Source organism: Empidonax traillii, unplaced genomic scaffold, assembly GCF_003031625.1.
Source record: "Empidonax traillii isolate 1590-97213 ecotype Southwest subspecies unplaced genomic scaffold, ASM303162v1 scaffold296:size1881848, whole genome shotgun sequence".
Taxonomy (NCBI): domain Eukaryota; kingdom Metazoa; phylum Chordata; class Aves; order Passeriformes; family Tyrannidae; genus Empidonax; species Empidonax traillii.
The window spans coordinates 1658035-1682093 of NW_020955489.1; the positions used below are offsets into that span (position 1 = coordinate 1658035).

Sequence of the window (24059 nt, forward strand, 5' to 3'; positions counted from 1 at the left end):
GGCTGTACAATTAATGTATGGTGAACAGGCCAGGCTGGATGGGACTTTGAGCAGCTGATCTAGTGGAAGGTGTCCCTGCCCATGGCTGGGGGGTTGGAACTAGATGGTCTTTAAGGTACCTTCCAGCCCAAACCATTATATGGTTCTATGAAGTGCAGCTGGCACCGTGATATGAGGCTTTCTTTAGAACAAGTGTACACTGGTCAGTGTTGCTTTTCTTCACTCCTGTCCAGTAGACTGTCAAATCCAAGAACCACAAACATTAGCATAAAGGCTTCAGCGCTATCGCTGGCATAGACTGACAGTGAATTCTATAAAAGCAGGAGAGAGGATTGCCACATAAGGTCTTACGCCATCCTCGCCATGGACTCCAGTTTAAAAAGAACATGGATGCACTAAGAGCTCTGCAGATGTGTCTTAAAGATACTTTTGATGGCTAGTGTGGATACATACAGCATACCAGACAAAGCATTGGGAGGGGAATTTTAATCAATTCACCCACAAAAATCACCCCATGTCATTTTATGCATCAGTGCTTCTGCTTCCTGTGGACCTTCCAGTCATTTTTTATATATCCATTACTTAACAACTTGCACCCACTTGTAACCACAGTCTCTGAGAATACAGAGAGACCATTAGAGCAAATTAATGCAAAATTAATTAGAAAAAATTAGAAAGTCAGGAAGCTATAAAAATAAATTAACAATCTTCAAGCTCAAAGTTACCATATATGTATGAAGGCTGAAAAAATAAAAGCGGAGCACAAAACTTCTAAAAATAATATCATACAAATTTAATTCATACACATGCCAAGGTCTGTTAAAAGTCTACTGTGCCAAAAACCTGGAATAAATAATTTTACCTGTTATAATAAAGGACTGCCTGTTATAATAAAGGACCTGTTATAATAAAGATTTCAGAAATACTTATGTATAGTATAGTATTGCTTTCAATATATATAATAAAGGACTACCTGTTATAATAAAGGACCTGTTATAATAAAGATTTCAGAAATACTTATGTATAGTATAGTATTGCTTTCAAGGGAATTCAAAAGCTAAAGCTGTGTTGGCTGGAATAATTTATATTTTGATTTGAACTCCTCAAATAACTCACTCCCTTAATTACTGTCTTGTCTGACAGGGAATCTTGTGAATACATATTGTTTGCTTTAGTCACAGAACATGTGATGATGTCTTTGACAAATAGAGACACTATTTCATGACATTAAATCTTACTTTCAAACTAAGAGTTTTCTACCTCATTTGTCAATAAAAACCATTACAGACTCCTGCTATGCTATTGATCCTACTCCTAAACAGGAACTCATATGAAGATTAACCTGAAAATAGCCATAATTTAAAAATGCATCTGACAAATCACAATAGATCCCATTCAGAGTTGCTCATCATTGTCATATAACAGCTATGCACTTGTAGCTGAATCAAAATAGATTTTCTCTACTAGAGAATCTGGTCATGAGAAAATTTAAGTGGGAAAAAAATGTCCAGCAACTCATGTTAATGCCACTATTTGTCATGCAGGATTTGAGGAATGATTCCTCACACAGAGAGAAGCTTTATAGTTTTGCTAGTGTTTTTCAAATTTTGCATATAGCTAGAAATTTCCTGTGGCCTTTAAGTGGTCTGATGCAATCACTTTATGCCAAAGGATCCATATGAACTACCATCATGTGCTACAGAGATATCTGAATGAATACTTGAGCTGATAAAGCATCATCTCCTCTAGTAGTTTTCAGTGTATATGATCTGTGGTGTGTAGCTGAGCAAAACTGATTGAATCATAGAATCATAGAATATCCTTAGCTGGAAGGGACCTACAAGGTTCATCGAGTCCAATCCCTGACCCTGCATGGGACAATCCCAAAAACCACACCATGTGCCTAAGAGCGTTGTCCAAATGCTCCTTTAGCTCTGTAAAGCTTGGTGCTGTGACCATTTCTCTGGGGAGCCTGTTCCAGTGCCCAACCACCCTCAGGATGAAGAACCTTTTCCTAACATTCAACCTAAACCTCCCCTGACACATTTTCATGCCATTCTCTCGGGTCCTATCACTGGTCACTAGTGAATAGATCACACCTTTAGGCTGCCAGGTCACTGCTGACTCATATTCAACTTGCCATCAACCAGGTCCCCCCAGATCCCTTTCCACAGCCCTGCTTTCCAGCATCTCATTCCGCAGTCTGTACACACATCCAGGGTTGCCCCACCCCAGGGGCATAATTCAACATTTACCTCTGTTAAACTTCATACAGTTGATGATTGCCCACCACTCTAATTTGTTGAGGTCACAGGAGTCAACACTCCTCCCAGCTCAGTGACAGTTGTACCAAATAGGATGCAAAAATACATACAGAGATCTTTATATATCCACAATGCAATTTGTTGCCATAGGATTGTGTCAGGGGACTCAAGAGGCTGATAGCGAGATTCCTCCAATTTCCATTATACATGGCTTGGGGATTTACTTTGGATTGCACATAGTCTGAATTCTTGGGATGAACACCTGCACTAAACACATGGAGCACAGCTTTCCAAAGGGAAGAAACTTCAGATGCATTCTTGTGAAGTGAGGTTGTTCACATACTGGTTGGGAACCTAAGGTGCCCATCCAGAGCTGGAACATATTTGAAGGGTTTTCAACACACAGGTTCTGGCTTAGTTTCCTGATGAGGAATTTAGTTCATGTATTAAAATTACTTTGATCATTAATCTGCAGGTAATAAATTAAAACAGTCTGGGGATTCACTTCAAAACTGCACCAAACCCAAGTGTTAATGAACGCATTTATAAATCCTAACCAAATCATTTCCTCTGAAAGGAGAAAGAAGGTCAGCAAAGACTTAACACAACAGAATCACTTGTCATGAGCTGACACACTTAGAGCTATCCCTGTCCTGAGCTCAAACATCCATATTTGATTTCAAAAAGTTTCAAGAGCCTTGATTTTAAAACATCCAAAGAAGCAGTATCCTCCACTTCCTTTCCTCTGATAACTAGAGAGGTTTGGTTGACACACCTATTCCTAAAAGTATTATTTTTCATTACATAGGTATCTTAAGAATATACATGTACCTTCGACTCTGGATGATAACATACTTCTCCACAGATATTTTCATGCTTTTTACATTCTAATGAGATGCACATTATATTATTTTTGCCGCTCCTTGGAGTCTTTGATGGGGTACACTTCTGCCACGCTTTACGTGAAAGTTCATATCCCAGGATAATTCCATTTGGTTGTCCTGGTGATGCCCAGTTGATTTGAAGAGATCTACAATAAGAAAATCAACATCTGTTAAATTTTTGGTAGTTATGTCTCTAGAGCTACTTACATTAAATGATTAGCATATAGTAGTTCTATCTTACACTAGCTCACATGGAGTGAAACATTTTGAAGTGTCAAAATGTTCTTCCGGATAATGAATTTCACAGATACTTTAATAACTGTAGTTGCAAAAGTTTTTAAAAAGTGTCAATATGGGCTAATACTCCATGAAAAGAAATCATACATGCAATCAAAATCCTTAAATTTGCTATTTAAAAGAAATCTCGCTCCTACTTCTGGAAACTTTCGTGCAGCAAAGTTTCTAATATTTTACTAATTTCATTTCAGTGTTTGGAGAAAAGATGCAGTATGCCTTTCCTGGTGCAATAGCAAAGGTGTGAATGAACAGGGCTAGTGTGGCTGTTTCATTCTCAGACAGGAACCTGGTAAAGGGTAGGCAGTGGCAGGGGGGGCAAAAGACCTCCCCCCCCCCTTTCCCTCTGTCCTGTTGCCACTGCTGTTGCCACTCACATTGGGCTCAGCCACTATTTAGAATAGGTTTGTATGTATCTTGTCTTTTCCCTGCTTCCAAATAAAATGTATTTTGCTTTGAGATGTATTCTTTAGCACAGAATTACAAGAATAACTCATTGCAGCATCACTAAGCACTACTTCCCTTCTGTATCTAAATATTTTCACTAACATAAAATTAGAAGTAAAAAGTGAAGTGTTTATCACAACTAAGACTCCAGACTTCTGACCGAGTGCAAAAGCATGTCTACAGCAGCCCAAAAAGACCGTCTATAAAACAAACCCCTGTTTTTGATTTCAGGTTTGATATCATACCATCATCAGTTTAAGGAAGAAAATATGTAAAGGGATATCATTAAATCATGTTAAACTGTAGCATGCCTATCACTACTAAAAATGTGTAGATATTTCCTCCAAAATTTCACTTAGTATTAAAATAAGTAACATTTAAAAAAATGAAAAGGGACAACATTACAAATTTTACATTGATATTTCACATGAACACTTCATTTCTTGTATGATCACCACGTAGTGTTGCATAAGACACAAATTTCTTTCACTGTGAGTCTCTTTGAATTGAAAGAAGGCAACCCCAATGCTACATGTAGATCAACTGGAGGACTGACAACACCACATAGTAAATACTTTGGCTCCAAGTACCACTTCTTAATCTCCATGTCCCAATTACACAGCCACTGTCAGGATCCCAGTGACATCAGAAATTAGCATTAATTTAAAGTGAAAATGCTTCAGTGGAACAGCAGCTGCTGAGATAAACTTTGACATCTTAACAGAATAAAAATAAATGAACTATTATTTCACTTCCTTGAGGTATAAACAGAGGAATACACACAGCAATAAGCCTTTGCAGAACAGGAATTGATGTCACCTATGAGGGAATAAATTCATAGGTGACTTGTAGAGTCACCACTATCATTCCAAGGTCTTCATCTGAACCATAGATTTAATTCCATATTCCATCCACTGCTATTTTGTATTCTCTGCATACTCTACCACACATACATGAACATACACAAATATACTCATCCACATTTAAATAACATTAGAACACCTTACTTAAAAATGTAAAAGCACGAAATACATTGTGCAAACTTCAGGGGGAAAAAAAGATTAGGAAAAAAGGGAAAAGGAGGGTAGTACTTTAACCTTTACAAATGCCATTGCAACTCTCTCCTGGTCTTTACACAGAATAGATCATAGGAGCAAAGAAAGCATACCCAGTCATATTTTTGAATGATTTGCTTTCTGCAAGTTTCATTCAGATCCTCAAGGGTATATTTTCAAAGTATTGTGGCAGGTTTTTGCAGTTTTTCAAGTCATATTTCCCTCTAATGTAATTTCAAATTAGGCCTAATATTTAATGCAATGATTTGAACATTTTGCCTTTTCTGCTGAGCTCAGCATGTATTTCTTTCCTTTAACAAGCAATCACTTTATTATTATTCAAGTGATAGATGCACATTCGGGATGGAGATAGCATGTTACTGGGTAAAGCTGCAGCTACACTAGAAAATTGTGTGGCATGGTAGTTCACTGACCAATGCCAATGAAAGTATAACCTTCCAATAGCAGACTCCTTCACAATTTTATGGATTTTCAGGTATGTCTACACCTTCTTTCTGATGTTTGCCACCCATGGCAAATTGTGGCAACACAGCAAGAACAGTGCATAGCTCAGTTTAAAAAAGATCAGAAGGGTTTTCATGAAACTGCAGAGGCTTTTTGACACCCCTAATCTGAAGAAATACCCCAGGCTGAGCTGAAAAGCCTTCATGAGCAGGTGCAGATTTGATGGGACATGATGGACGCTTTAGTGTGCAGCCAGTTGTATCATGTATGGTGCATTTGACACAGAAACCGCAGAAATGTGTGGACAGAGCCTGCCCAGCCTCTCCCTCTGTCCATCTCCCAGTCACTCCCTGTCAGATAAACCAGAGTTGTGACTATGCTGGGAAGTGCCCACAGCCTGACCTACAGAAGCAAACTCACAAAAAGGCACAGACGAATGTACAACACCTCATATGTGGAGTATAACCCTTGTCTGCCCAGAGAACACTTCAAGTGTCTGCCATTTATGATAGTTCCAATGCTGGATGAGTCCCTTTTCTGACTGCTGGCAATGTGGTGAAAATATAGACAAGGCAGCCTAACCAGGTTCACAGAAACAATCTGCTTCAGACTACATGGTCCATGAGGCACTGCAGCAGTTTCAGAAGATAACAATTTCAAACTGATCCACAGGGGTGTATTTGTTTTCGGTGCAAGAGGGCAAACTGAAATCATTTGGCACAAGCATGTGAAGTCAATTATTTTCGACATTTCTAGGTAGAAATACTTTTTGGTTTTTTTAAATCCATGAAAAATAACAGTATTTTTGAGTTTTGATATCACATCAGATGCATTTTGGTAAAACAGACTTTGGAAAGAAAATTCTGGGTTTTGCTTGCTTCATGTATCACCAGCTTCAAGTGCCCATAAAAGAACTCCCCAACACACTAATAAAGGTTTAACCATGAAGATTAAATATGTATCAAGGCCTCACTTCTGAATCTTGAATGAGTGAATGTTCTGTTAGGCTCATCACATACAAGGGTTAAGTTTAAAAAAATCTAAGATTCAATGGCTTTACTTTTAGGAGCTGGAACAAAAAAAAAAATAAATAAAATCACGATTCACCTGACAGTCTTAAGATAGGGAACACTGCTATTATTAATGACTAGTGGATAAAATACTTCCCTCATCAGGAGATCACACATACTGAGCAACTGCTCCAGCATTATTGCACAGGAGTTAACTACCTGCTGTATCGTGGACTGCAGGGTTGACATAATTAGAGAGGCAGTATGACACAGTACAGACAGTCTGATAAATGGCATCATGCTTCTGTTGTTGCTACAAACTTCTTAGAGAAACCTTTCAGCGCTTTGGTTTTCCCACTACTAAAGCAGGGAGAGCGATCAGGTGTCCTCCATGGGAACACTGTCTTGAATACAGTAGGGGAAGTGTTATAAAACTAAGCATATGTGAGAAACCTTTGTGTTTTGCTTGTCATATGTCGAGTGGATGTGACTCCATAACAGCCTTCCCTAGTGTTCCACATTTAATCACATAGTCTATTTTTTTACTTTATTCCCATTTTCCCAGTATGGGCAAATCAGATTTACTGGTCTTTAGTTCCTCATATCCCCTTGGAGAAATCTAAACTACGTTGCCTCATCCTCCATTTGTCCAGTACCAAGACCAATTTAAAGGACATTTAACACAGCACACAGGTTTGACACTTTTAGTTCTTTTAGAACTCATGAGCAAACACCCAAATATCTCGATAATTTGTTGCTTCATTTTATCCATTTTTTTTTCTACAATCCATCTCACTACCATAGTAATTTGAAATAATTCCTCCATCTCATTTACCCATGAACAGCAACGGATACAGAAACCTTCTGAAGTCCCATGATACTGAAAACCAAATCAAAGAATCTACCTAGCTTTTCTCCCATGGTCTTATCTTCTCTGAGATTTCCTTTGCTCCCTGACCAAGGTTTCTGGTTCTCCTAAGGGTGCTTAAAGGGGCCTCTCTTCATGAAGCCACGAAGGATTTTCCCTAGATTCTCTAGATTAGGCCACACGTTGTCTTCTGAGCCATCAACCTTTGAATTAAGCACTGAACAGAACTGCTGTATTACAAGGATAAAGAGAAGGAAGAGAAGTATTTTAAAGGGGAATGAACTATTTTCCCCACACATTATGAGAATTTAATCCTCTACACAAACTTTCAGTCAGCATCCACATCCATGCAGTACTCGGAGAACTTTCTAAACTATGCAACAAAATGCAATACTTCTCTATAAAGTCAGATCATGAGGTCCTAATTAAAAACAAACTAACAACAAACAAACAAACAAACAAACCCAAAAAGCTTGATTTCAGTATCGTTTCTACCTAAACATGGCCAGTGTGACCGCTCCACCTCCCCGCCACAAAAACCCTAAATGCAGGCAAGAAACATAACAAACCACAACCTGACTTAGAAGTTCAGGATTGGTTCCCACACTGTTTTCTATTTGAAGTTTGGCATTATAAAATAATTATTTCAGGACTGCGACCTTTTGTGCCAAGTTTCAGCCTGAAGCTGAGTTATTAACTGTAAGGGGTAGAAAAGTAAGGTATTTATAATGGCTCTGGCGCTATAACCTTCATTAGAACAGTGTGGATGGAGCTGCTATCAAAAAGACTTCTAAGTTGGTGGGTGAAATTATAATTTCTGTCATGTAGCACCTTGAGGCAAATTTTAAAACAATTATTTGTGAATGCTACAAAGACATTATCCTACAGCATTCTCATCAATAATACAGCCCCCTAAACTGATTCAGAAGAGGGAAAAACGCCATGATTCCAATTAAAGACAATAAACTGCACAGGCTGTATTACATCTCAGGTATCCCATGAGCCTATACTCTAGAAATGCGTTTTTTCTCTGTCTGATGACAGATATGTATTAAAATGTCCTCTTGTCCACACAAAGTGGAGTTTTTTTGAGCAAGCTTTTTCTTTTATGGAGGGTAAATAAGCAAAATTCATATTCAGTCCAGCACCTGCCGAAGCTGTCAGCTGTAGTGTTTGTCATATTTCAATCAAAGCTGAATCCAGCCAGTCATTTTTATACTGCACAATCCCTACATACTCGAGGACCAGAATTAATGAATTAGCTATTGATTAAATTCCACTCTAGCAAATCCACCGTGGCAAATAAATGAACTACCCGGGGCACATGTAGGCCACGGCCAGACATGTCTGGGCAATCGATCAGTAGTTAGTATTCTTTTGGGATATAAGAACAGCTGATGATAATATGACATGTAGGAAAAGGCAGTGTAGAAACAGAGTCTGTTTCTGGCTGAGCAGATTATAAAGTAGGAAGGCATTTTTGATCCTTTTGCATTCATGTGTTATGACATATTTAGTCTATATACAATAGCAGAAACATGCATAAGTGTTTGCAGTACAGACAATACAGACAAAGGCACACATAAGTTAAAGCCAAGGGCAAAAGATGAGATCCTAAACTGAGTTCTTATCATCAAACAAGCTTTGACTATATCTGTAGTTGCAACAGAAAAATAGCAAGCTTAATTTCACCCTTATATGGAGATAAATCCTCAATTCAAGCAAAATGTAGATATTAAAAATAGCAAACCAAAGTCCTTAAGAGACTGAAGAAGCAAGTCCCTTCTGCTGGCCATTTCTGAAGGCTCAGACGTTATTTTTGTTATTTTTAAAAGTGGAAAATCACAGGAACAATAATTTAAACACAGGAGGTTAACTACTTTATTGTTGGTGTAACTCTGAAAAAAGTGTTCGCAAGTTTAGTTTTACTTTATCTTTGGAAGATATTAATTCCCAAAGAACCACTGTATAAGTTACTATTTGGTTGCTTCTAAGGACTGCAAATTTGATGCTCCCTTTTGTAATTTAGAAGTTTGTCCATGCCTGTGGATGTAGTGGACAGGCAGATAGCAAACAGTGGTTCAAGGAGACATAGATATGCATGCCTTTTAAGATACCGTACTAATTCTTACTGCTGTGATAGGTGACTTATTTTTACCCAGAATTATTCTAAGTTTCCATTATCAGCATCGCATTGCTCCCTGAGCATTAATCTTCCTCTTCTTAACTGACAGCAAAATGTGATAATTTTCATTCCGCTACACTTCTTCTCTTAACTATTTCCACTTATGCCTTATTTATTATCACAGCACAGTGATACCCAAATGGGTATGTACAACCAACCAAGGGTGAGACTTCTTCAATTGCTCTTTTGGCAAAAAAAAATTCAAGACCGAAAATAACCACCTGTAAAAACGCTTTCAAAGTGTGTAATGAATTCTTTAATGCACCTTGTTCAATTTTGAAAAGACAACTTTACATTCTGGTCTCCATTCCAGCAACAAATCTCCTTGATATATGAAAGCCACCTATAGCACAGTACCTTGAGCCAATTACGTGAATAATGGGTGCTGACAGCTGCTTTGGCTCATCTTCCACAGTTGTAATCTGGGTCCCATTGCTTCTCACGCAGGCGTACACCGTGCAGGCCTCAATCTGATGAAGAACAACACGAGTTTCACATACTCAGCTGCAGAAATTTTTCAGCTCCGCTACTTGTTCAGACTTTCTCTTCACCCCAGATATAATTCTTTTCTATTTAGCAGATTCCATACAGCCAGGAAAATACCGCAGCTTTGAGATAAGTATATCTACCAGAGTTAGACTGCCCTGTACCAAATTTCCCCATATCAGTTTCAAAAGAAGGGTACATGCAGCCCTTTGACACTAATTATTGTTTTCTATTAAATTATCACCAACAGAAGAGTTGCAGTTGCAGTGAATTTGTTTTTCTGCATGTATATGCAGACTCTGGTACACAACACTGAAAAAACTGTACTTTGATTTAGGGCCTTGAGTAAGTTTTCTACTCCCACCTGACATAAAAAATAAGGGTAATTTTTTGCTTAGTATTTTCTATTCCTTCATGCCTACTCTGGAAATTAAAACTGAAAAATGCCAATAGGAATCATAAAATTTGACAGGAAAAAATGCCACAGAAATATAAACTTATCACTCTAATTCGGGACTAAGCAAAGGCAAGGTGAAATAGGTAGTGAAAGATCATAACACTGTTTCTATACTGTCAACAGGGAAGTTACTCAAAATAAAAAAAGCATGAAAATGAAAGATAATACAGTAAGATCACCAGTGAGATGCACATGAATCCCAGATAATACTGTTTTCAGAAAAAGAAAAGTAAGAATCATAACCAAAAAAAAAAAAGGCATCTTATTTTGGTTTTGCCTATTCACATTGACGCAAACATAAGTCCAGCATAAATACTAGCAAAGCAGAAGAGAAGATTAATTAACATCTCCAGCAACACAAGGTGGCCATGGTAAATTAATATAGAGGGTCTATAAGTGAGGCAGTACACTGAATTTGCATTGTTATTGAGAAAAGACAAATGTGTTTCCAAGTGGCATTCAGAAAGTCGTATGTGTATTCATGGGTGGAGGTTTGCTGCTTCAGAGGGGCTGGAACATGGAAATCTGTTATGGTAAGCCTGCCTGTGATGTTTATTTATGGCAGGTAGTAACTGGATGCAAATTTTCAGAATGACGCATACATGGTACTACTAAGTTCATCTCATATATAATAAACCAAACCTTAATGAAATAGACAGGGATAGTTACAATTAAGAGCTAAACTGCATTTCTTGAACATATTAATAGAACTTCAGGATAGAAAGATATTATTTTTTCTTTTGTATTATGTTTCTGCACACGTTGTTTTGCTTTTCAGTAGACATGTGACTACAGAGGCAAAGACAGAGAAAGGAAAAAGCCACCTAAAATTAGCAGCATAAAAAGTACTACAGTGACTTCAGAGATCAGTTCTGCTTCCTCCTCAGAAGGATAAAGAAAAAAAGTGATAAAAGGATGTCAAATGCAACATCATTATTTCACTGTACAGATATATTATGCATGCCTAATGTTTCTAAAACAATTGCAATTTTCTTTTAAAGAGTAGGAGTAGAAGCTTTACGTCTTTGTAATATATTTTGGAGCTTTGCTAATGTTGAAGCACAGAGCATTTAGGGGAAAGTAAATGGAGTTTTGATGGTTTGAAAAAAAAAATGGAAATCTGTGTTATGAAAAGTGTACCCAGACAAAATATGCTGAAAATAAATTTATGCCTTGTATGTATATGTACATAAAGATCAGTGCAAACACATGTCCATGTATGTAAAGAAATTCATGAAACAATAATCTGCTTGGAAATCCAAATGCTTTAAGTAAAATTGAAGTGTATTACACAACCCAGAAAACATATTCTAACCTGTATATCATACACGGTGAACGGAGACAAATCTGCTAAAAGAAAGGATCCCGGCTCATTCATTCCAGTCTTGTACTGCTTATTATTTACATAGACAGAGTACCCTGTGACAACACCATTCGGGTTTGAAGGCGATGTCCAGATGACACGTACAGCTGTACTGTTGATGATGACAACCTCTGGAGGGAACATGCCCTCAGGCTCTAGAAATAAAGGAAGAAACTGAATAAACTCCAGCTGTCTCTGCAAAAGCACTTGTTTAACCAAATGCAGATTAGTATTTAGGTTTAGCAAAGGGTTCACTGCTTATCTGCTTTCCTCTGATGAAGTTATCACAGTCTGTAGTCTTCTGTAAATTGGCTTATTATACTCTCAGTTAGAAATCATGAGAGCTGATGGTAAAATGCTTTATACCAGCAGCACAGTGTCAATCATCAGTAGTATGTGGCCAGTGAGATATGATGATAAATTATTCACCCATCTGCACTGCCAACATGCAAATATTATTTTTATGTCTCCACAATGCCAATTCTTCCAAAAAAAAAAAAAAAAAAAAAGAGAATTTTTAAAAAAAACTGAGACCAAAATACCTTATGCCTGGTGAAACGTGACATTATCAGCCTTATAGCTGAAGCAATATGAACCAATATGCAATATTGTCATTATGTAAATGGTTTTGAATGTTGATTACTATAGGTAATGATGAAGTCTAACATATATTTAAAAAAAAAAAAAGAAAAAAACCAACACCTTCCTTAGCGTTAAATTCCATAATTATCTAAGCATGTCAGAAATAACCACGCAAAGTTGTATTTTTATCATAAGACCCCATCTTTACCAGTTGAAAAATTGCCCTTATGATCATTTCTATTTTATAAACAAAAGGTGTTGACCTTTGGCACGAGAAAGGAAATGGAATCCTCCCTTAAAGTACTTTGCTAATGACCTGGAACACTTGCTTCTGAGGTAATGATATTATAATGTTTATAATGAGACTTTATAAAGCAAAAAGATTAGAAAGACCATTCTAAACACATTTCAGATGCACAATTTCTTTATTATTATTTTATCCTCAACCTCTACCCCCAGCCCTGCACTTGGCCACTGGCAGAGAAATGACTCAAAGAATTTTCTTAGAGGCTGAACTTATACCTAGAGTTTCTAGTGACTCAGGAAAGGCTCTGTGCATGACTGTCATGTCAAAATCATGTTGCTTCACAGAGCAAATCTTTTAAAAAGCCCATTAATTGTTTCTAAATTCCACCATTTATTGATATGAACTCAGTTCCAAACTTAGTGCACACATATAGGAATATGCAGGAGAAGATGAGAACAAACTGGGTTAATATCTGCTATTAGAGCTTTTCCTTCTGTCTCAGTGGGACCATTTATTGATCTACCACATGATGACAACCAGCACTTAAGCATTTTAGCGTTTTAGACCTTTTTCCCTTTATACCGGAAATTTTATAATGGAAGGATGACTGATCTCAACCCTAACAAAAATCAATCAATTTCATTCTCAGATTTTAAGCCAAGCTGCATTCACTGCTAACCAACCTCCATCTGAGGTAGTCACATGCACAACTTCACTGTTGATGCTGTGGACTCCATTAAAAACTTGAGAAAATATCTGATACTCTGTGTTGGGCTGCAAATCACCTACGACCACAGAGTTTACATCAGCCTGGATCCTTAGAGATCTTCTCTCATTGGTAGAATTCAAGAAGAGGGTATAATACACAACATCTCCTTGCAAATCCTGTAGTGCTAGGAAAAGAAAGAAAAAACATTGGGACATCAACTGGGAAACATTCAGTCAGAAAGTTTCTTAATCAACAACATCTATTGTGAAGAGTAAACCAGATTTTACGCAGACTCTTTTATTTAAAAACAAAAGAAAGATTCCATCAAGTGCCTTCAATTTCAGCCTTGTAAGCAGTGATGCAAACTGCTCTTCCTAACTTGTCAATATTGTTAACGTTCCATCATCCTATCCAACACAAAGCTTTCTTTCTCCAGACATCCCCATGATGACAATGGAATCTGAGAAGTAAACAAATTAATAGGTGAAACCCAATGCACACAGTGGTGTGCAGGCCTTGCAGCTTGCTATTGCAAGAGGATGCCTCTCACCCAGATCAACTGAAGAGAGCAAATCAGATTGCTCCATGGGACTTGTGTAAGATGGAAACCCCAAAGATCTGTTCCCTTTTTGCCCCTTCTCTTCAAACAACACCCCCCCACCCCACCCCACTCCTGTGTTAATCCCTGAGCCATGAATAAAGGACCAGTGCCTATGCCTTAAATTCTAGTGATGTTCACCTTTACACAGATGGCCTTTTGGCCACAGTGAAAATTAAAAGCTGTGTTATAATTTTAGAACAAGCATGATCAGATCATCTATATGTAAAGCTGTGATACACTCAGAAGCATTATATATACAGAAGAAAAAAAAAACAAAAAAGGCTCACATTTCTTTCTAAAATGTGTTTTACCCAGCACTAAATTCCTCAGAGAAAGGAAGAAAAAAACAGTGTAATTTTCTGGCTACACAGCGAAGGACATTCACTGATCTGAGCTGATGTATAAGCAAGGAATACAGGCAAGTCTTCTCCATTTTAGCAACTGAGATGTCATCTGTTACCTTATCTGTCCTTTGTCAAACAGTTTAAGTTCAGATCTGATCAAAAGCAACTGCTCTCCCAGTAAGCATTGAGATGAAAAGAATAATTATGACAAAAACTTTAAGCACTACCACATATTGCTTTAGATGACACACTGTATCGCTGAACAGGACTCAGCTCACTGGGAAACAGCATTGACAAAAGCCAAAAGCATACTTCCAGATTCAATAATACATGGTTTTGCCATTGAAATTCTTAATCAAGAATGACATGCTATTTTTAAGTGGTACGGCTACAAGTTTTAAATCCTTAGAAGTCAGAAACCTCCAGTAGGGAAAAAAAAACATATCAGGGCAACTTATGCTAAGGGTTCCCAAGTTCCCAAAGAAACATAAAAATAATTTGAAAACTAACATTATGAAAAAAATGAAACATGGATATACAGATAGTTAATATGCTTATTGCAACATAAGAAGTCATAAAATATGATAAGGTTTTCAAATAGTGAATGGCCTTGTCTTGGTGTTAAACTTCTGCCTTTACAAACATATATGGAAGAAATTTCTAAAGTATGAATGAAAATAAAACCAGATTGCATTACCTACATCTAGAAGGTCAGGGGTTTAGATTACTAAGGTAATGAAACTTCAGTGAGCTGCTTCAGATCTATTACATTTGTCAGTTTTTATAAGCATTGCTTACTTCAGGCATGCGATTATAAAATAAAGAGACTACATTTGTTGCAATTCAGCATCATTTGCATGTAAGCCATGAAGAAATTCCCCACCATTGTATTAGCACACCAACTAGAGAAATCGGCTAAATTCATTTTAAGAAGCAGAGCAAAAAGAAAGACAAAGGGGATCCTCACATCGTGAAGGAATGTATATGTAAATTTTTATACAAAGAGATGAAATAGACCACAAAGACTACAGGATTTTTGTGTAGTACTGCTTTATAGATGTCTCATGAGTTTGCATTAACTATTTCTTCACTTTCACTATTCTCATTCTACTGAAAGGGCATATAATAAATACGAACACGACTGAGAAATAGCAAAATGTGCACTTCCACCCCCTCCCCCTCCCCCCATTTCTTTCCTCTCCTTTCAAGGACATTTAGTAATATTATAAATCAAGACAAGGACTGTGTTTCCTATGAGAGCAAGGCAGACCAATGTAAGTGATGGCAGGTTAACATCCAGTTACTGGAATAAATACTAAGCACACTTACTTGGTTTTGACCATTCAACTTCTACAGCAGTATGATTAACAGCACGTGCAATGAGGACACTTCCTTTCTTTGGTAATCCTGCTAATGTAGTAGCTGCCACTTCTTCACTTGGTGTATATCCTACCTCGTTGTGCACTATGAGCTTGTACTCATATGTTGTGTACCTAAGACATTTTAAAAATAATTAAATGGAATGAAAAATGCAGACGTAGAGCATATTTGCTGTAAACCTTCTGCCTGTGCCAAAGTTTCGTGGTTAGTTCTCCTCCTGTAACAAAATTCAGCAGCATGATGTGCACCAATGAAGACTTTATGAGAGGCATCTATTTTTTGCAAATCAGTCAGCACGATTAACATGGTAACAAAAATAAAACACATTATTTCACTTCTTCATAGTTGTAGCTTCTGAGGTGTTGAGAGATTATAGCTCAATTCAATATGTAATTACAGCAGTGGCAACCTGCCAAAATTTGGATCAGAATTTAATCAAATGAGGCTTTTTTCCTCTTTTGGGAAACCCATAGATTTTAACTTGCAGAGCCTCATTTGTAAAAGAGATTCACCGCACGGTCAGGACTCTTCTACGACAAAAGCACCCAAAAAAAAGCTCCTAGGAGTTCAAACTTTATTTCATAAAGTAATTTCTTCAGAACTGTGTATATTCCTCTTACACAGATTTATGAAATCCTACATGTGTATTTAGTAAACCAAGTAAGTGACTGTCACTTCATCATTATATCAAAGGCACATTAATGTATTTTAAGTGGGATTTCATAATCTCAAATTTAATTTCCTCATAAAAAGCCTCACACAAAACTGCAGAAGAACAGAAACTCAGGATCATCTTTTAATTTCCACTGAAGCTGCAACACATTGGGATAAATGTCTACAAATGCAATAAAGTAACTCAGGTAATGCCTAACATTTAGAGATGTTAGGACAAAAAGTCACCCACAGTGCATATTTAATTAATTTTACTTTTTTATATTTACTTTTTTTAGACACTTTACTAAACACCACAATTTTCAAAAGAGCTGAGCTTTAATACTCCCACTGAGAAGAAACCAAATTAATGGGAACTCACTGGCTCCACCAGTAACTATAAGCACTGAGGAACAGTGACCATATATATAACACATCTTATTTCCCTCTTTGCAACTCTCTTTGCAAGTGTATTATTTTCTTGGACACTGTAGCACACACATACAATAAAAAATGAAAAGGAATCTAGTCTTGCCATTTAATGATGAGAATCTGAGATTCATTTTTGAATCCATATTTTCAACAATGAAAATAAAAGAAGTTTGTTGTAGCTTACTGGAAATTAAGAAGCCATCTGAAAAAAAACCCCAAAAAACAGTAATTCTGAAACATGCTCAAAGTATGACACAAATGAAAAACAGATGCCAATATATGAATTTTCTTTCAGTGAAAAATCAGGCTTGATCCTCTCTGCAGCATCTTTCCGCCGGCCACAAACTCATCCTGAGTTGCTGACTGCAAATATATAGCTGCAGGTTGCAGAATCCTCCCCAAAAGAAGTGTTCAGGTGTGTCCAAGGGCTAGGCACACTTTTCTGGCCATAGCTCATTCAAGCCAAAATGTCATTGTGCCTAATTACTGGTCACTTGGATCCTGTCAGAATTTATTTCCCCCTCTGAGCTGGTAACATAACAGTTGCACACGTCTACGCCACTGAAATGAGCTAAACTAAAACCAAAGGAAACTCTTGTGTAGAATTTCAAACATGGTTGAAAGAAAGAAATGAACACTTTGGCAAGATTGATACAAGAACAGCTCCATGATCAGTTATTGCAACAGACGGAAATGAGAAGTGACTTTCAGCAAGTAGGCAATGGCAAGCCAGAGGCAGTGGCCCTTGGCTTGGTTCAGTCTATACAAAAGACAGGAGTAGAGGTCACATTCTCCTGGTTCACGTTGTGCTTAGGAGGGACACTCAGACAATTTTTACAGAAGTAAGAAGCGGCAAGTTTAGATATTTGAGGACCAAAGACGTACAGTTCTCAAAATACACCAGTGCACAAACACAGAGAATACTCATCCTGAAACCATCCAGGAGGGTTTTCCCAAGACTTAACCTATGAAAAACCCAATGTACAATTCATATTTATTCTTCCATTACAATTTCTTGATGTGTTTGTTTGCTTCCCTTAAAGAACAGCAGCCTTGACTTCGAGATGTGGAAACTAAGTCTCGTCAGGAGCAAATGTCTTGCTTTACTCCACACAGTAAGCACTGCTACATACTGAGGAACAGAAGAACACTCCATTTCTCCACTCTCAATATTCCACATTTAACCGAGATGAAGTTAACACAACAAAACCAGGTAAAAAAGAAACATTGCTGAAACCAAGTTTCAAATGTCTCCCATCTAGGACTTCTCAAACACGCATTCTGCCTGTGCTCTGACTTTGCCATCACACAAATCTAGAGTGTATGTACACATAAATCTAAATGGTTTGATTGCATGAGCATGTCAATGCTAAAATTTCACAAGATTTTTATTTTCATTTGTTTTTCACAGCAAAACAATATATGAGTCAAGATTGACAAACTAATAATAAGTCCCTGCATATTAGAATGATTAATACCAAAGATGATGACAAAAAATATTTCATTACATAATTAATATGTTCACTACATAAAGACACTAGAAATACTTTGAACTATTAAACATACACTATACAAAATGCCAGCATTTGTTTTTATAGTTTTTGTAATCTCACCTGCTAAGACCCTTATCTTCATAAAACCACTGAGTTCCTGAGTAAATATTGTGCCACAGATTTAAATCTTCAGGGGGATTTGATGCAAGTGGTTGCTGGATTTTACGTCTCAGGAGCTCATATCTAACACAAAAGACAAGCAGAACACCAGGATTATCTCAACTAATGTTATTACACAAAAAAAAAAAAAAAAAAAGGTTTTTTTTTAAAGCAACACATTATTTTGTTTTTACAGCTGTAAACTTCCTGAGATAAACATTCTTTTTAATGTTTCATGATTTAAAACATAAAATTACTTTAAAAAACCCCAAACCCTACTTTGAAAATGGAAAATGAAGCAGTTCCATTTGAAAAAAAAATGAGTTTATTTAACAATTTACAGATTTTAATCTTTGTGGAAATGTTATGAAGATCAAGTCCAAACAGCCCAGTATCTTATGCAGACTTGCATGATATTCACAGGTCATTCCAGAATACGAAATGATAAGGCCTCTTTCTTGCAGATGCACTGAAACATATAGTATTGCAATTACTATTTTACTAGTAGTAGTAACTTGAGTGTGCCTTTGTATTTAATGTCTTTTTGCAAATAACCACAGTGAAAACAGGCACAGAATGAGTTAACTGTTCAATCCATCTGTAGGCCTTAGCAAGGCACCTTTGTATTTGGGTAGACATTCATGACATGAGAAAGAACCCTGAAAGACCAAACTATTTCATCCTGGTTTGAATTGCTTTCTGAAGCTGTATTCCTGTCTCTGTTCCAAACAGCAGTTCAGCCAAAGCCCATCTTTCATCAGGTCAGCCATGAGACTGCCTGATTTGGGAAACATGCTTTTCACCAAGGCTGCATCACACACTCTTCATCATCTTTTACACAAAACCTTTATGGAATTTAACAAAAATTAAACCACTTAATGTCTACACAAACTAAAGAGGATAGATAGTATTATAGTTTGTATCTCCTAATCATTCTAGCAAATTACATAGGAAACTATACCCTAAAGGAAACAAAATCAGATATATTTGTTAAAAATCTTTCAGATTATTATTCTTTACTGCATTTCAAAGGACATTTTATTTTTTTTTGTTCCATTTGATAGGTGTTTTATTTGTAAGGCACCACATGTTTGCACCCTTCCTACCAGTTATAGAACCAGTCTGGATTTGCTTTCAATGGTGAGCTGCAGTTTTAATCAAACTATAGTTACAACAGTGTTTCCACTCATGCCCAGCAAATTAGGGTCATATGCATACAGGTATTCACTTAAATACACAATTTGATTCTCTAAAGTGCTTGAACTGCTGTGCTACATCCTGTTCCTGTCCCCATTTTGGAAAGGTGCTACTGTTAAATTCCAGACAAAAGTATGTGGATACTGAGGCAGATCTTAAAGGCTGTCATTTCAAGTGTTTATTTGTGAAAATGTTTCCCTGTTTAACTATTCTGCAGAATACCTCAGTGTGGATCAGCAGTCTGCTGCAATGATCACGCTGATCAATGGCTTCATGTGTAATCTGACACTTTTTAATGTTAAGATCATCTCCAGTTTGAGAAGGAAATGTTAGAGAATACCATTCCAGATTTGAAACCCTGAATTAAGAGGTATTTAACAGGTACTGCATGCAGTGATCTTGTATTGCTTCAAAACCAGAAATCAACTGAGATGGTCTTTTACAAGAGATCTGAGGCTTCCTGTGCTCCATGGCAGGTAGGATGTACATGCACAACTTCCAACAAATTTCGGCCTTGAGTTTAGGGAATAATCCTCAACAGGTACAAGGAAGCATTGTGCCACTTAGTGATGCCAAACTGAATTACTGCAGAAATTGGGATTATAACTTCAGAAATTAAACAGTAAAAACTAATTAAACTCAAACTCTGTCAAAAAAAATCAGATGACTTTATAACAAGAACAACTCTCACATGAGTGGTTCATCAGTGTCAACCCAAAGACAGATCATTACAGTTTTATAGGAAACAATCCTGGCATATTCTGTCCAATGTATTTCATAGAAGAGTCATGAAAAACATCAAATCTTTTTGAATGCTGAGTGCTGATCATGTGTAAATCACCCCCACTGGCAGCTGCTGCTGCTACTCTGCTTGCTGCAGACTTCTTGTTCCATCATGCTGTACAGAGCAGCTGCTTCAGTGGTTGTTCTTGTTGAGGGCAGCATGGCACACCATGAAAGAAATGAAATCTGCAGATGTAGGTCGTGCTGATTTACTTGAATAATCTATGGTAAAACGGTCATGTTGTTAACCCCAGAATAACAGGGACTGCTTTTCTGAAACTTCAAATTTTACTGTAGAACAATCATCATTTCATTCAGTTGTACTGTGCTCTAATTAAGCCTGAAGAAAAAGTCAAGCTACTGTGCTGTAATAACATACGCAACTGAAATGGCATTACATGATAATTATTGAACCCATCAGTGCACCTAGAAGAGAGCTAGTAACCAGAACATATGGAGAGAGCTATAATTCCATGCACAGTGTTTCATGATACGTTAAAGCACTAGAAGGAAAGATTTGACATTTTTTATTGTGTATATATAAAGATATATTTGTCTTTATAAACCTTTACGCACTCAAACCCATATTTTTTAAAATTTATATCTCCACACACACACTCAGTAATCAACATTTAAATCAAGATCCCCATTCCAGCATTCCAGAAAAATCTCAGGAGAGATTCCTTTCTTTGGTTCCTGTAGTGAAATCCAGCCTGCTTTATCCAGCACTTATTTGCATTTCCTATTTTGGCTATGCACCCTTAACTCTAGCATTTTAACTTCCATTTTTCTCATTTATAACTTATTCATCATTTAAGTTTTGAAGATTATTTTATGTCATCACACTTCCAAATGATCACTTTCTTTTAATGTGGACTAACCCACATAGAGTATTGAGAATATTGGATGTGTTAGTTACTCATAGTTACAGAGATCTCATCTTTTTCTCATCATTTTGTCAGTGGAACTTGTTGCCTGAACTCATCACCAAAAAGTGGCTGATGCTGCAGACCAAATCAGTTATGACTCTGCAAATATCTGGTGCTTACTACTTCTGGCTTTTCAAATGTGCTTACTACTTCTGGATCTGAAAGACCCAGAGCCTTCCAGCATAGACAACACATTTACTCTTAATAATCTTGGCTCTTTACTGAGCCCTAAAGAGAAACTTCAAAAAGTCAGAAATTAAGCTTGCATCACTCAGAATTTTCTGAGTTAGATTTAGGTATGGAGAAGACAACTGCTATCTCAGCTGCAGCTTACCTCAGATAAGGACCATTTGGCCTTAGTGGTGGTTGCCAAGAAATGGCTATGAAGGACTCACTGATCGGAGTCACAGACAATGGACTAACACTCTGAGGAACGGTCGAAGGGGTCGTCACTCTCGTAGGCAAACTCTCCGTGCAGCCTCCTAGAAAGCCATCACCTCCAGTACAAGCTATTACAGTGACAGAGTAGTTTGTATAGGGTATAAGATTAGTCACCAAATGACTTAACCTTGAGGAAGGGTTCCCAGCAATGACAATTCGTGGATCAGGCATGCGAATCTCATAATTAAGGATTTCTCCGTTCGGTATCAGAGGCGGTTTCCATGAAACCTGAAGGGGGAGGAAAAAAAAAGAATTAGCAGATTTCAGAAATACAGACACAGCATGCTACAGATGGACACAAGTGGGATTTGAAGATCTTCTTTTCCTTCTTCATCAAAACAGACTTTTACTTTTAAAAGCACATCAGTTAGAAAGCTAATCTCCTTTAATTTTAGTGAGGTTGATAGTAACAGTTGTAGCCATTGAAAATCTACTATTTTGCTTCACCAGTAAATGCTCCATGTGGCTGCTCCAGTGAATGCTCCATATCACTCAAAACTCCATGACATATTCAGATACATTAGCAAAAGTACACTAATTATTATAGGTATCACTGTCACTTACTTTCTTATGGTGTACTACCTGGTGTGTTCATCTATTAGCAGCAGAGTAAACCCAAATCTTACTTTGTGTTTGCACAGTTTTCAGAAAGTAACTGCATTAGCTCCTATAGGAAAACAGATTTTCCTGCACTTTCTACATGAGGAAATATGCAGGTTTTCCCTTTTATTTTTCATCACAAAATTACACCGGTAAGTATCAGACAAAGAACAGGCAAATTTTCCATTTTAAAAATAAAATTATACTGAGAAAACTTTATCACAAAAAGATTGGAAATTGCATATAGAATTAATGTTTTTTATATATTTATACAGACACACACATACATGTACATATACGCACACTGTGGTTTTACTTTTACTAAACTGAGGTTAGATGGGGCTTTTTTAAGCTTTTCTTTTTTTTTTTTTCCTTTTAAAGTACATTTTTATATAATATTTATTCTTACCAGCTCCACTGAGGAATCACTCAAATCATTGCACTATAAAGTGTAAGATTGTTTTAAATTCTTTTTTTAAGGCTTTCTGCCAGGGTACCACAACAGAGGAGACTCCAGACTGACACAATAACGGCCTGTAATCGTATTAAGAATCTCAAACTTTCACAAAGGTAGTGTAAAAGCATCTATTCATCCTTCTTTCCCTAGAAGTCCCAGTGAAGGAACCATACCAGCTTTGCTTTGCTCTGGGGCTGTTTTCCTTGCTGTTTACCCACTAAACTATAATAATTGTTGTCTCTTTTCCTCCAAGGCACGAGATAATTAAGGATTGAATCCAACATAGCAAAGAACACAGAAATGGAGAAAACTGAGATATGCACTGATATGCACAAAACCTAGGTTTGCATAGAATGAAATGAAGAAAGTCAATATTGAAGTGTTAAATAGTAATACCAAGATACTTTAGAAACCATTAATTTGAATTTTTTTCTTAATTCTCTTCAGTCTCCAAAATAAGCATCTTTTAAAATGCATATGAACAATTACACACAGTCATGGAAACAGAGAAGCTTGATTTATGAAATTACTTTTTTAAAAACCCTTGGGGATTACAAAATGTTACATTTTAGGTACAGAAGGACCTCTTGGGCCATCAGACTTGTAAGAAACCTGGCAGCAAAGTGCTGGAAAAAGCTGAAGGATTTTGATAACAGAATCTGGAATACTATTAAACAGAGAATTAGAAACAGGGTGATCTTGAGTAAAGACAGGAAAACCAAGATTATTGGTGCCCACATAGGAAAGGCTAAGCTCTGGCTAATTATCAAATGCTCTATTCAGATTTCTGTTACTTCTGGCCCCAAATCATGATCAAACAAATAAAGAGCATACTATTTATAAAGCAATGCAAAATTTCTCAGAAGGTAGGAATTGATTCTGTACCATTTTTATAGACATTGAGCAAAACTCTCATTTTGAAGTAGTTCATGTGATCTAGTCATAAGCCTAGGAAATGGAAAAGAATGGATGATTAGCACAGACAACAGAAAAGGTCTTCAAGTACACCTCTGTACTGAGTTTGGCTTGGAAGAGCTATCTTCAGAGTAGCTACTGCAAGGCTGTTTTGGCTTTGTTTTGCTGAAAACAGTGTTGATAACAAAGGCATGTTTTTATTATTGCTGAGCAGTGCTTACAAAGCATCAAGGCCTTTTCTGTCTGTCATTCCAGTAACGGAGCAAGAGGCAAAGGACACAACTAAAAACAAGAGAAGTAAACACAAAGAAAAGTAAGAGATACATAATCAGGAATTGCAACAGGGTGCACACACAGGCTG

The 24059-nt window shown here is 37.0% G+C and overlaps 1 protein-coding gene across 1 annotated transcript in view; it reads right to left on the reverse strand.

Moving 5' to 3' along the window:
- Window positions 1-24059, reverse strand: part of LOC114060902 (usherin-like) — a 316442-nt gene that overhangs the window by 96846 nt on the left and 195537 nt on the right. Inside the window, exons 30-36 of the mRNA XM_027890772.1 lie at window positions 21620-21954; window positions 18338-18460; window positions 15591-15754; window positions 13291-13500; window positions 11731-11933; window positions 9830-9942; window positions 3096-3294 (exon numbers count right to left, since the gene is read on the reverse strand). Coding sequence (XP_027746573.1) covers window positions 3096-3294; window positions 9830-9942; window positions 11731-11933; window positions 13291-13500; window positions 15591-15754; window positions 18338-18460; window positions 21620-21954 — 1347 coding nt within the window. The remainder of the gene's footprint in view (window positions 1-3095; window positions 3295-9829; window positions 9943-11730; window positions 11934-13290; window positions 13501-15590; window positions 15755-18337; window positions 18461-21619; window positions 21955-24059) is intronic.